This window comes from Pristiophorus japonicus, chromosome 7 (genome assembly GCF_044704955.1).
Source record: "Pristiophorus japonicus isolate sPriJap1 chromosome 7, sPriJap1.hap1, whole genome shotgun sequence".
NCBI classification, from domain to species: domain Eukaryota; kingdom Metazoa; phylum Chordata; class Chondrichthyes; family Pristiophoridae; genus Pristiophorus; species Pristiophorus japonicus.
Genome location: NC_091983.1, coordinates 49,161,327 through 49,174,874, shown reverse-complemented (window position 1 = coordinate 49,174,874; position 13,548 = coordinate 49,161,327). Strand labels below are relative to the sequence as shown.

Genomic DNA, 13,548 nt, shown 5'->3' with positions numbered 1-13,548 from the left:
AAAAGGTGCCCGCATCCCGGTGTGCATGCAGTCTGTTGCTCCCTGCACCTTGGGGAAGTTAGCTATTCGGTAGAATCCTCGAGCCCTCTCAGTCTGAGCCTCCCTGGTCATCGGGAAACTGATAAAGTCAATCCTGCATGCGTACAGGGCTTCAGTGACCTGTCTAATGCAGCAATGTGTGGCATACTGAGACATACCGCAAATGTCGCCAGCTGAGGCCTGAAAAGAACCCGACGTTTAGAACGACAGTGCCACGGTGACTTTGACCTCGACGGACAGTGTGGTACTGATGGTGCTGGCAGGCTGCACATCTCCGCTGATGAGCTGGCAAATCTCACTGATAACCTCTTTGTGGAATCGCTGACTCCGAAGGCAGGTGGTGTCAGGCAAGTTGAGGTAATGCTGCTTCTCTCTGTACTTGTGGGGGGTGTAATATCTGGTCAGTCTAGCACGTCTTACATTGTGCGCATGATGATGTCGAGCGTACTTTCTGCCATCTCAAGTCTGCAGCATGTAATTGATCATCAGAGGGTGAGAAAGGACAGGCCCCATTCCAATAGCTATCTATTTTCCACCAATTGGTCACAAAGAATGAATGTCCCCACTAGGACATCTATTAAATTCCAATCGTCCACAGTATGATAAATGTTTGTTCAGATGTTCACATCACCTCCAAAGACCTCCAGAGTACATCCGAACTCCCCCGAGGTTGAAGCAGAGCAGCCTTTTAAATGATGCGACATGTGATTTAGAACATGGCGACCATACCGCTGTGAGTAGTTCCGGTTAGTTCCACTTTTTCCTGGTGGTTTTTTTTGGCGACCGATATTGTGAGCGAGATTTGTGTGAGGTGCCGAAAGTAAGGATGGGCGATGTACTGGGTGTTAGTTTCGGCAAATGTGATCTTTACGACAAAAAACAGTGGTATTATTAACAGTGGTTGGTATTATTAAATCTCGGCATTAATTATGTGCCGAAAGTAACACTGGGCAATATTATGGGTGTGGGATCGCCCATTCTGATCTTTCCACCCAAAAACAATGGGCGGTCGGTATTATTTTTTCTCGGCGTTACACACAAGCGGAAAGTAATGCTCGGCGATAAGTGACCGAGAAATGGGTGTCAGTTTCCATTTTGTGGCTAAATGGGCGATATCTGGGCGTTACACGTCACTTCAGCGTTAAAATGGACGTTAAGTGGGCATTAAGCATGCAAAAATAATGGAAAATCTAGCCCCATATCTTTTGTTGTGTTTGACCACGTAAGTTATGAATGATGATTATTTTGTTATGATTACTTCTTTATTAGGGAAGGAGAAGTGTAATATAGTTCCACCTAGTGGCCTACTGCTCTACCTAGTGGACTACTGTGGTAATACAACTGCTGATGTAAATACAATACAGATTGGAGCCATCTTTTGTGTGTGTGAGTGTGTGCTTTAGTGATGTCGTAAAGAATATAAAACAACCTCCAAAATAAGAACTGAAGTGGGGATTTTCGCTGATGGTTGCAGTGTTCAGTTTCATTCTCAGCTCCTCAGATAATAAAGCAGTTCATGTCCGCATGCAACAAGACCTGGATGAAATTCAGGCTCTGGCTGAGAAGCGGCAAGTAACATTTGTGTCACACAAGTGCTAGGCAATGACCATCTCCAACAAGACAAAGTCTAAGCAGCTTCACATGACATTCAATGGCATTACCATCATCAAATCCCCCACCATCAACATGCTGGGAGATCACATTGACCAGAAACTTAACTGGACCAGCCACAGAAATACTGTGGCTACAAGAGCAGGTCATAGGCTAGGTATTCTGCACCATGTGTCTCACCTCCTGACTCCCCAAAGTCTTTCCACCATCTACAAGGCACAAGCCAGGAGTGCAACTCCAAAAGCACTCAAGAAGCTCGACTTCATCCAGGCACTCCATCCACCACCTTTAACATTCATTCCCTCTTCTACTGGTGCACCATGTCTGCAGTGTGTACCATCGATAAGATGCACTCCAGCAACTCACCAAGGCTTCTTCAGCAGACCTCCCAAACCCATGACCTCTACTACCTAGAAGGACAAGGGCAGCAGGCGCATGGAAACAGCACTACCTCCAAGTTCCCATCCAAGTCACACACCATCCTGACTTAGAAATATATCACCGTTCCTTCAGCGTGGCTATGTCAAACTCCCTAACAGCACTGTGGAAATACCTTCACCACACGGACTGCAGTTGTTCAAGATGGCGGCTCATCACCACCTTCTCAGGGGCAATTAGGGATGTGCAATAAATGTTGGCCTTGCCAATGATGCCCACATCCTGTGAGTACATTTTAAAAAAGGACTTTCTCAAGTTTTAAAACATAAACAAAACCCATTCTGAACTTGCTGTCAATATTGGCAAAATCATAAATACTTCCTGTACAATCTTTACAAGTGGAAATGCACTCACAGTATCCGGGGAAGTGATTTCCCATGACAATAATAATAATAGAGTAGGAAGTCAACCATTTCACTTAGCTTCCTTTTATGTATTTTAATTTCGTCGCATTTCTCTGCTGACAAGAGTAATAAGTAATTATCTCTGTGTGCTGTTAGAACAGTTTAAGAAATTAGCCGTGGCAACTTCTGATAATGACAATGGCCTTCTCCAGGAGCTGTAAAAATTGTGTAGATTAGAGAAGATGAGTTGTCGATGTCAATTCAACTGTGTTTAATGACTAAAAGACATTAAATCTTAGGATTCTGCTCTCTTATTGCTAGTAGTCTTGTAAATTAAGCTGGTTGAATAATTCACAGCCATTTGAACAAATTTCAAATATGAAAAATAGAAATCTATTGTTTTATTGATATAAATTAAATGCCTAGCACATAGTGTGTTCAGTAGTAAAGATCAGTTGAGAAACTAATAAAGCAGAAGAATTGGCTACATCAAATTTTCATTTCACTCCAGAAAGGTTCTTTTCCTTCAGTTGTTGAATTATTTCAGATATGATCTACACAGCTTGTCCTCTATATCTTACGTAGTATCCTGGGTTGCCATGGTCACTAAGAATAAAAGGTTGTACGTGTCAACATTTTTCAAAGGTTGTCTCTGCCCATTCTTTCCAGTGTAACCTTTGCTAAAAGCATTTCAACTATTTAAATAATGAATCTTGGACTTACTTCTTCAATGATTACAGTACTCTGAATTGATATTTTTTACATCCTTTGAATCCCAATTTTAGGAAACAGCACCAAAGTCCCAATGGCACAGTTTCTCCTTAATTTCAAAAGCCTTCCTCTAAAGATTATACACCGTGCACTGACCATCTTTTCCAAATATGGCAGATAACAAGACCTCAGTGCTCACAACTTCCCGTCCTCAATCCCTGAAAGGCTAAAGATAACCTTGTTTCTTTAAATTCCTCAATGGCACAGTTTCTTTATGTCTCTTCCCTATCCAACAAACAGCTACGCCATTTTAGCTATGAAGGTTCCATTCATTGCCCTTCATCTATCAACATTCTTAACCTCACTATTACTTCTGCTCTCAAATGCAACTTCTACATCTCCTCCATTGTTAAAGTTATTTCCAAGAAGCTCAATCTACTCTTTCTTGCCAAACTGTTCAATTTTTAACACTTTAAAAAAAGCTTAAGTGTATCCAGTATTATTTTAGTTCGAGTTCCTCTTCTGCCCTCCTGGACTGGATACATGACAAAGCTTATTGTTCATTGGGTGATCCCTTTCTCACCTGTAGTTTCAACCTCTCTCTCCCTCTGTGTTGCAACCCTTCTTGCCGATTTTACTGTCAGTGCTTCTCTGCACTTATCTCTCTTGGTCCTTCAAATATGCTGTGCTGCTATTCTTCCTCTGATTATTTCCAGCTAATTGAAATTAACCTCATTGTTTAGTCACCTATTCTAATTAATTTTTTCCCCAGCACTAGAAAAGAGTGGAACTCTTTACCTACTTCATCTTTCCACCACAATTCAATCTTCAGGCCTTTAATAAACAATTTTGACATCACCTAATCATTACTTGCTTCAGTCTGTATCCATTTGAAATCAACCAAAAGATCACAACACTGGATTCTAAGGGCATTTTATTCTAATGGTATTGGTGGATATTGGTAACCATTGAGAGAAATGGATAGCCATCAGATCTGAGTTAAACTGTTTATCCATGCTCCTCTGGCTATGGAAAAGAGAGCTGCGCGCAATGTGCAGCGAAGGTTCACCAGACTGATTCCCGGGATGGCGGGACTGACAGATCAAGAAAGACTGGATCAACTGGGCTTGTATTCACTGGAGTTCAGATGAATGAGAGGGGATCTCATAGAAACGTTTAAAATTCTGATGGGTTTAGACAGGTTAAATGCAGGAAGAATGTTCCCAATGTTGGGGAAGTCCAGAACCAGGGGTCACAGTCTAAGGATAAGGGGTAAGCCATTTAGGACCGAGATGAGGAGAAACTTCTTCACCCAGAGAAAGTTGTTGAGGTCAATTCACTAAATATATTCAAAAAGGAGTTAGATGTAGTCCTTACTACTAGGGGGATCAAGGGGTATGGCGAGAAAGCAGGAATGGGGTACTGAGGTTGCATATTCAACCATGAACTCATTAAATGGCGGTGCAGGCTCGAAGGGCCGAATGGCATACTCCTGCACCTATTTTCTATGTTTCCATGTTTCTATATGAAGCTTTAACCACTTTGTATAATGTAACCAACCAGCACTCTGACCAGTACTGACAGAAGGGAATTGGAGGGATAGAAATCACAAGAAGAACTATTTTTTAATGAGAGGACTGAAATTAAGGGGGGAATTTTCCAAAGGGTCAGCGGGTGTGATCTGTGGTGGGTCGGGTGGGAAATATGACTTTTTTTTTTTAACAGCGGGTCGGGACACCACTGTCAACCCGCCATAACATGCCTTTCCCACAGGCGCGTGTGATCTCCGATCTGACCCGGCCCGCAGAGACGGGCGACCCAATTAAACCAATTATTGGGTTGTTGACTGACCCTTAATAAAGTTTTTAACTATACCCTTTCACTTTAACTGCTCGCCCACGGGGTCCATTCTGCTTGGGGACCACGTCTGTGAACCTGAGGCGAGAGTTGAATGGTCATTGCTCCAGTTGGTTTCTTGACAACTTTAAATATACAGTAAAAGCTCCCACCTGACCGATCATCACTTTCCTCAGCCACAAGATGTTTCTCAGTACATTTCCAGCACAGATTCTGCAGACTTTCCACTTTCCACTCTCTGCCCACTCTCACCTCATTGGAAGAACTCTCTCACCATTGACAGAATGCTTCTTTACCTGCCATCTATTCCATCAACATGGGTGCCCTTTATACTGTCTCACCTTGGTCCTCAGAATCCGACCACAATCATCCCCAACACCAGCAGCACCAGGCACATCAGCAGCACCAACAACAAGACCAACCGTCTCCGCAATCATCTGATCATCACAGGATACAGGGCATCAGCATCCAACCACATTGCTGCCCGGGAGGTAAGGGATGGCCTCACCATGGTCAGATTTACTTCACTTGACGCTGTTTGCCCTGGCTACCACATGATGTGCTAGGTTGGCACCACCCCACACGAACACCTTAGAGCATCCCTACAATTTCCAAGCTATTCCAACGGAAAGTGTTGTAAATAAAGATTTCAATGTTTGACACCACATTAACAGAAACTTTACATGAACATTGGATAAAACACCCAAGCGGCCACCCTTGTGTGTGGTTAGTTGGTATGATTCCGCTAGGGTGAGCGTGAGGGGTGGCTATTGAGATGTGAATGTGATAATGTAGCTAGAGAGAGAGAAGGATGTGAAGAGGTGCAAGATAATTTGGTGTGAGTAAGGAAGTGCAGAAGTAGGATAGGGAAAGCAGACTGATGGGGATGTGATGAGTGGCACAGCAGGATGAATTTGAGTGTGGCTTTGCAGTAACATTTCATGATCCACTGAGATCATTGAAAGGTTTGCAACACTGCACACAGGTCCTCCTGACCACATCCCTGTCTGTGCCCTCCTCTGCAATGCGCAACTAGGCGGTGTTGGTTTCCTGGGGCGGTCTCTTCCGCCCATGGGAAGGGAAGAGGACCTCCATGTGTGCTGTGACTTGCTCCATAAGCATATGGAGGGAGACATGGGAGAGCCTGGGAGCAGTCGTGCACCTCTATGCAGTCATTGTCAGTGTTTGCAGCACCTCAATGCTGTAGAATACTGACAGTACAGCTGTCAAAACAAAGTTGGGCATGATCCCTTTAAGAAAACCGGCTGATGACACATCATCAAATGATATCACTAGACCTGCTGCTCTAATTGAACCAGGAAACACGCTGGGTGGGCTTAACAAGCTCCATCAACATAAATTCATTTTAGACAGCCGGATGGAGCCAGCAGCGGCGCCATGACCTGTCACCTACATCGCCCGCCCGGACCCGCCAAGAAAAGTAAAATCCCACCTAAGTATCTCTGGCTTGGAAATCAGAATTTCAGTGTGCAAGTAAACAGTCCAACAACATTGAAGAGAGTTTGCCATTAACTTTTCATTCATACTACTTTAAGTGTTCACTAGTTAGAAGCCTCTATACAAAAATTATATTGTTGAAACACTTCAAATTAGTACGGATGAAAAAATTACAACATGTGTAGGGAAGATCTCCATTTTAGATAATGCTGATCATGTGCATGATGGCGTTACTTTACAATTTCGGCATCATCCCTAGAAATAGGGCACTGCTCCTTTGGAAGGAACACATTTTAATTTCTGGATCAATGAGCCAAGAGAAGAGCTTGTTGAAAAGTTAAGTACTCACAAGAGGTAACTTAAAGCCTCCGTACGAGTGTTCAGCATTCCATCCTTTAGGTTGGCTGAATCCATCCTCATAATCTGGAGGAAGCCATCGTGCGAGAGCAGTGTTTGAGGCCCCCAACCTGGGATTACTTCTAAAAGAGAATGCATAAAAAAACTGACTAAATCCTGAGGAAAGCGATCCTTTTTTATTGTAATCAAATGATTCATTCTCGAAGAATTCCTAGTTATTTATGAGTTAGCATTGTGGTTCTCATGCCATGCTTCCAACTACTAAGTTTTATTTCAAATGTTTTCACTTAGAATGGAAATGGAGGAAATGATGCCACTGTGTATTGAGCAACGATTCCTGGCTCAGGCACTCCACACTAGTTTAAATTGTCAGCACCCCTCTTAATGATGGGAGCTGTTCTGGGTTACAAGTGATGGGAAACCTTGTCCAATTTTTAACCTAATTATTACACATCTGGCAAGTACTTTCTGCTGACAATACTCCGCTGTCGATTTGCTCTTTTAAACTAAATACATGACTCCCAATTCATGCCTGCGATATTACAAGTTTGACTTAAAGGCAAAAGTGCCAGCTCTAATCCACAATAATTCCTAGGCACTCTCTCTGTTAGTTATCCCTTTGCTGATAACATCAGGTCTTATATAGTCTGGGGAAAGGATTTTCCAGCATTAATTCACAATTGCAATCGCATAGTAATTTCCTAGTTATACTCAGGAAGCCCTTACTTCATCATTCTGTATTGAAAACAGCTGCAATAAATAAAATATTTGAAGGAATTAAGTTACCATTTCAAAAAAATTAAAACTCTTAATTATTCCACTAACTGAGTACAAAAGACCCTATTAGAACACTTGCTATATCTCAACCCCTATATTTAGCTCATTGCTTCAAGATTCACTGATCAAGATGTTGGAATCACTTGTGGTTCAAATATTGTAAACTGTGAATTTAAATTCTCTATATTGAATATACAAAAACTTATTTGTGGTCTCCTGTTAAGATGACACTGACTTTAGTTTGGCAATACCTGTTTTATTTACAAACACATAATATGACATGTCAAAATGAATCATTGTGTTATTAAAGCATGATATCGCTTGGTGAAATGGACCCATGACTTTTCTTTCTCCCTCAACATTAAGATGTTTGTCAAGTAGTTTTTTTTCAAGAAGGTGGTGCTCCTTTTAAAAATATATATTTTTTAATTGAGAAACTTGGTTGAATGGAAATGGTTCGTCGTGCGGGACATCATCAAAGTGGAAAAGAGTAAGGTAAAACACAAGAAGGGAGAAATTTGGCTGGTTCGTGCCTCCCGTTAACGCCTGGCAGGGCACTAACGGGGTGTTAAGGGGTCAGCGACGGGGTGTGGCGAATGAAACGGTGCTCACGCACTTCAGTTCCAGATTAGCGCTGGTGCTAACTCTTACCGCCTGGGCCTCTAGCGCCTCGCAGAACATGGCGTCATAAAATGCGCAGTGCCACGTTACCATCCCCTCCCATCCCCTGCTGTATCGCCGGGTGTGAACAACGGCATGAAGAGGAGGTGTTGTCAACTTGGCTGGCCGCTTGGGGAGCGCTAATTAAAGGGAATGGTTTGTAGGTAGGCCAATCTTTATTATTTGCATCAGTCTGGTGCCTGTTCAAAGTTTTTGATGTTTCATTGCTGCAAGATGTCTAAGCCCTCCGCTTTGTGAGATTGTTTAGGGCTGTAATGGCAGCTGTTCAGGTCACCTTGTAACGCAGAACTGCTAACAAGTAGGTTATGCACTATCATTGGTCCTTCCTTTTAAGCGAGGGAAGCAGCCTCTGATGCAGGTAACATTGCACTTCACATTATTCAGCACTCTGCCAATGCCGCCCTGCTCTCGGACTTTAGCACCCTAAGAGAACTGGTTAGCGCTTGATTCAGCACTCCACTTCCCTCTTGGAGCTCTGAAGCTGTATTTCCCAGCAGGAAAGAATCATTAGCGCCTGGCCCTACTTTTTCCACTTCTCAAAAGTGAGCGCCCCAAACAGTGTGCTACGGAATTTCTAGCCCAAGGTAAATTAAGGATTAGAAATTAGGTGACGCCAAAATAGTTGATTGGAGGGAAAAGGATGTACACCATAACTGGGTATGGTAATGTAATAGTTATGCTATTAGACTAGAAATCCAGAGGCCTGAACCTGAGTTCAAATTCCACCAGGGCAGTTTGAGAATTTGAACTCAGTTTTTAAAAATCTGGAGAAGTTGGTATCAGTAAGAATGACCATGAAGCTGTTGGATTGTCGTAAAAACCCAACTGATTCACTGATAGCCTTTTGGAAAGGAAACCTGCCGTTTTGGCCTATACGTAACTCCAGTCCCACACCAATACGGTTAACTCTTAACTATCCTCTGAAATGACCTAGCAAGGCATTCATTTGTGTTTGGGGATGGGCAATAAATGATAGCCTTACATCTGGTGTCCACATCCTGACAATGATTAAAAAAAAACAAAGAGCACTAGAACGGCACTGGGTCTGGACTTTCTGAAAAATACTTGAAATTATGTAGCTCATTTCTCATTGAAGCATTGAAAACATTCCATAAAATGGCTTACTTATTAAAGTGCATTGTATACTGTTATATTGGCAAATGCAGCAGCCACTCTGTGCCAACAATGTCCCACAAACAACCATGAGATAAATTACCAGTCAATTTGGATGATATTGACTGAGTGAAGAATGTTGGCCCAGATATTGGGAAAGCGTGTTGCTCTTTTTTGAATAATACCATGTCACCTTTAATGTCCTGTAGTACTGGCTGACAGGATTTTAGTTTAGAACTTCATTCAAAGGATTGAATGAAACCATTATTGAGACTGGGCTTAGGAATGTTACAGTTCTAGAGCATTTTGTATTTCTCCTTATTGTCTCGAGGAAATGGAAGTCAGCGTCAAAGACTGTCCGGCTGCATCGAGCCCTCCTCTTCCCCCTGGTACTGCCTCCCCATTTCATCATTATTGCCCTATAGATGTAGGCCCAGAACATGCACGGCTGTTCCAGCAGACTCCCGCGGTAACTTTAGTGGATGTCTGCTGTAACAGCCGGAAAACTCGGCTGATGTTTTCAGAATGGCTTTGTGAAGTCGAAGCCTCCGCTCACAAGACCATGGGTGTAAGGGATGTGGAACTGGGAGGAGCGACTCTGAACATCGGGGTTCCTTTGCTCTGGGCCTTCTTCGGGAACCAGTGTATGGTCAATGCAGGTGCAGATGCAGACCATCTGTACCAGCTGACCATGGGGCAGAAGTGGGGCTCACCTGGGGGCTCTGGGTCAAGACTGCAGTCTGAATAGCTGAAGATCTGAGCCACAGATCTTTGCAAGAGATCTATGCAGGCAACTAAAAGTTACTTCAGGAGGGGGGGGGTTGGTATTATTTATGTCGCACTTTATTGCAATTTTGATTGGGGTGGGTGGTGGGGGGTGGCAGACACCCCAGATGCACAGCCAGCCCTCTGTGGCCATGCAAAATGCAGCAAAACTCACAGCCCCATGAGGCTTTGGTAACCTCAGCAGCAGCGGTTTGGGGCGGGCACATCTCAGTTACGCTAAGATGTACATTCTCCAATTTTTGGCACCACGGTCTTCCATTTGTTTGCCAAAATATTTGTTCTTTTTGGATTGCTCTTTCAGAGCCTTGGTAATCAGACCCAAGCCCTTTCCTAATATAAGTTCTATGGTTTGCTGCCCTTGTTCCAACCGCCTTGCTAATATTTGGCCTGAATAGATCAATTAAGGTTTGCCTTAGTTTAGTCATTGTCAAGATTTCCACTACAATACCTCTTGTCTAATTAATTTGATTTTTTAATGTATTGATTGCCTCAATCTTGCCTCAAATTTTTGATTATAACAATTGCGTACTTCAATTTGTTATAAGCCATGTGAAATAGTTTCTTTCTGCAATTTTCTCCCATCCCCACCTGAAGGCACTGACTCAGGCTGGCAGGAAGATCATGGCTATAGGAAGCCCATCAGTACACCTCTCACATTTAACTTCTACTCCTATCCAGGGAGTGTCAGCCAAGTGGGCATCACAGCCAAGCTTAATCCCTTCCTCACCTGACACTGTTATATGTGCAATTTCAAGCAAGAGGAATGATAGGGTCTGGGAATACAGGCAGAGTCTTTCCCCCTCTCTCTAGCCTCGGGATGCTGAGACCAGTGGTAGTGTCTTCACCACTGCATCAGCTGACACTCAGTGCAGTATGGAGATCATACCTAGGCTCTTTTAGTGTGCACTGCTCAGCAACAGACTAAGTACTACTTTTACCTACAAGGCCATTAAGGAGCAAAACTGTGTAGAATGGAAGTATAAAAATAAAAATCGCAATAGACAATCTGGTCCCCTATCTTAGGATATAGGGGGAAATAGGAAATGACAGGAACTAAGTGCAATCCTTGCTATAGTGTTGCAGAACCTGCCTTTGGAAACCCTGGCTATATGCTCTGAAATTGAAGATTAGTGTCGCACCCAATAGACTTAATGGAGATGACTTTACTTAATATCTCTCTCCACTCTTTTGGGTTTTCATTCTGGGGTGAGGTAATGGAGCAAGCCAAGTTTTTAAAATTTGTTTAGTACATTTGGCATTTGGTGCAAAATCTAAGCCAAATCTGTTTGGAATCCTTTTTTAAGGGATAGATGACCAATAAGTAAGATTGATGCACTCCACAGATGCTGCCTGACCCGCTAAGATTTCCAGCATTTTCTGTTTTTTTTCAGATTCCTGTATTTTGCTGTTGTAGTAAGATTGAGGACATCTGCATAAAATATTTATGGGTTTGACCTTCCTATTCTTCTGACAGAGCAGTATATAGATACGTGGAAACATGAGAAGCTAGATTGATAAAATATATATTTGCAGAAAAGTGAAGGGGATAAAAGGAAGGAAGGTTAAAGCTGGTAGTGTAAATATGCTTCGAGCTATTGGGATCAGTGGACAAAGAGCAGAGTAAGTTGACATCAGGTATCTATATTTATCTGGCACTTATCACTTTATTGTGATCTACTTTTCTAGTCAGTTTTATCTTCCCCACTCCTCTCCTGAAGATGCTGACTCCTTACTGGAGTAAAGTTCATAGGCATTGATCACCCTCTGGTATCTTACCCAAGTGACCATTATTCATGTGTAAAGCTTTGACAGAGAGTGTTAGCAGACTATTTAACTGCTGGGAGCATCACAGCATGTGCACTTCTAGCAGGGCCACCAAATAATATCAGAAGCAGAAACTCTGGCTCATAAGGTCAGTAAACTAGATACTGTAAGAATAAAAGTGTTTATTAATGATTAAAATTGATTCTGTGTATGTATAAATGTTAAAAGTGTAGATTATACGGAAAGGCCTGTTTATGTTGAAACAAAATGGAAGCCCACAGAGCTGCCCCATGAGTTTTGTGCATTGGAAAAACATTTAAACTAATCAAGAGATGGCTGAGCCAGGCCAGACAGCTACATGTGTGAGGAGAGCCAATAAGAAACTGCCCTGGAACCAAGGTCCAATCCCAAGGCTTTCTGAGGGACAATGGCTTTGAGAGGTATAAAGAACTCAGCCAAAGACTTTTCTCTCTCCTGAACCAGCCAGCCAAAGGGAAGTAACATATATCATTCTTTATTATAACCTCATTGTATCTATTGTAACTAAGGTGGATGTGCATGTGTGTGTGTTTTTTTAATAAACTGTTGTAATTGTTTTAAAAGAATTGTCTCACTGTCAAGTTTAATGCCAGAGATTTAGAAATCTTACAATTGGTGGAGAATGCGGGCAACTGGCGAGACAGCTTTTTGATGATTCTTTTGAACAATTGGAAATCTAGGGAGTTGAGATTCTAACCTGTGTTGCGAATTATAATTGAAACAATTAAACGGATCGGGAGTTGCGTCCTAGGGGAGCAGTCGTCTCAATAGTTGTAACTGTTTAAGTGGCGTGGGTTGTAACTGTTTAAGTGGGGACCCACCAGTAGTTATATTCAAAAGACACAGGATGAAGGGATCGGTCATGGACATAAAGTCAACAATAAAAAGAAATGTTGAGCTAGTTTATCAGGAGATGTTGTTCAAACAGTCCCAATACAAGAGATGGAAGAGTTAAAGGAACAGGCATGGCACATCCACAAGGGTCAACCTGTGTCATTTGGAGAGATGGTGAAACTTATCCAGGAAAGGGTAGCTAAGGGAGAGATAAGGCCAAAATGGGCAAACAGTCTCGGGGCGTTCAGTGCATTTTATTGTGTACGGAGAGATGAGGAATTACTGAGACAGGATGCCAAAGTGATACAAGATTTGAAAGAATTGCAAGTAAAAGAGATTCAACTAAAAGAATAGAGATTAAAGGTATAAAACAACAAAAGGAAGAAGGCCTCCAACTTGTTGAAGCAGTTAAAAGAGGGAGAAATACAGCATTTAAGACAAGAAATTGGCCAATTAAACCATAGTATTAAGCAATTAGAAAGAGGGGCCGAACAGGCAGCTTCATTGCTACAACAACAAAGTCTCTCAAACTTAAATGCCACAGAAGCCATTGTTAAAGCAAATGAAAACAAATTAGAGTTAAAAAAATATAAATGGGAAAACTTGAGGCTCCAGCAAGGGATAGAAGATGCTAGGGGAACATGAAGAGAAGTAATTAAGAAGCCACATAGGGACGCAGATCATTCCCAGTGCCAACTAGAAATAGCGAGACTAAAAAGTAAGTTAGGGGAGCAGTGGA

At 42.4% G+C, this 13,548-nt stretch overlaps 1 protein-coding gene across 1 annotated transcript in view; it reads right to left on the bottom strand.

Moving 5' to 3' along the window:
• Window positions 1-13,548, bottom strand: part of tpo (thyroid peroxidase) — a 128,648-nt gene that overhangs the window by 87,873 nt on the left and 27,227 nt on the right. The window contains exon 5 of the mRNA XM_070884180.1: window positions 6,808-6,937. Coding sequence (XP_070740281.1) covers window positions 6,808-6,937 — 130 coding nt within the window. The remainder of the gene's footprint in view (window positions 1-6,807; window positions 6,938-13,548) is intronic.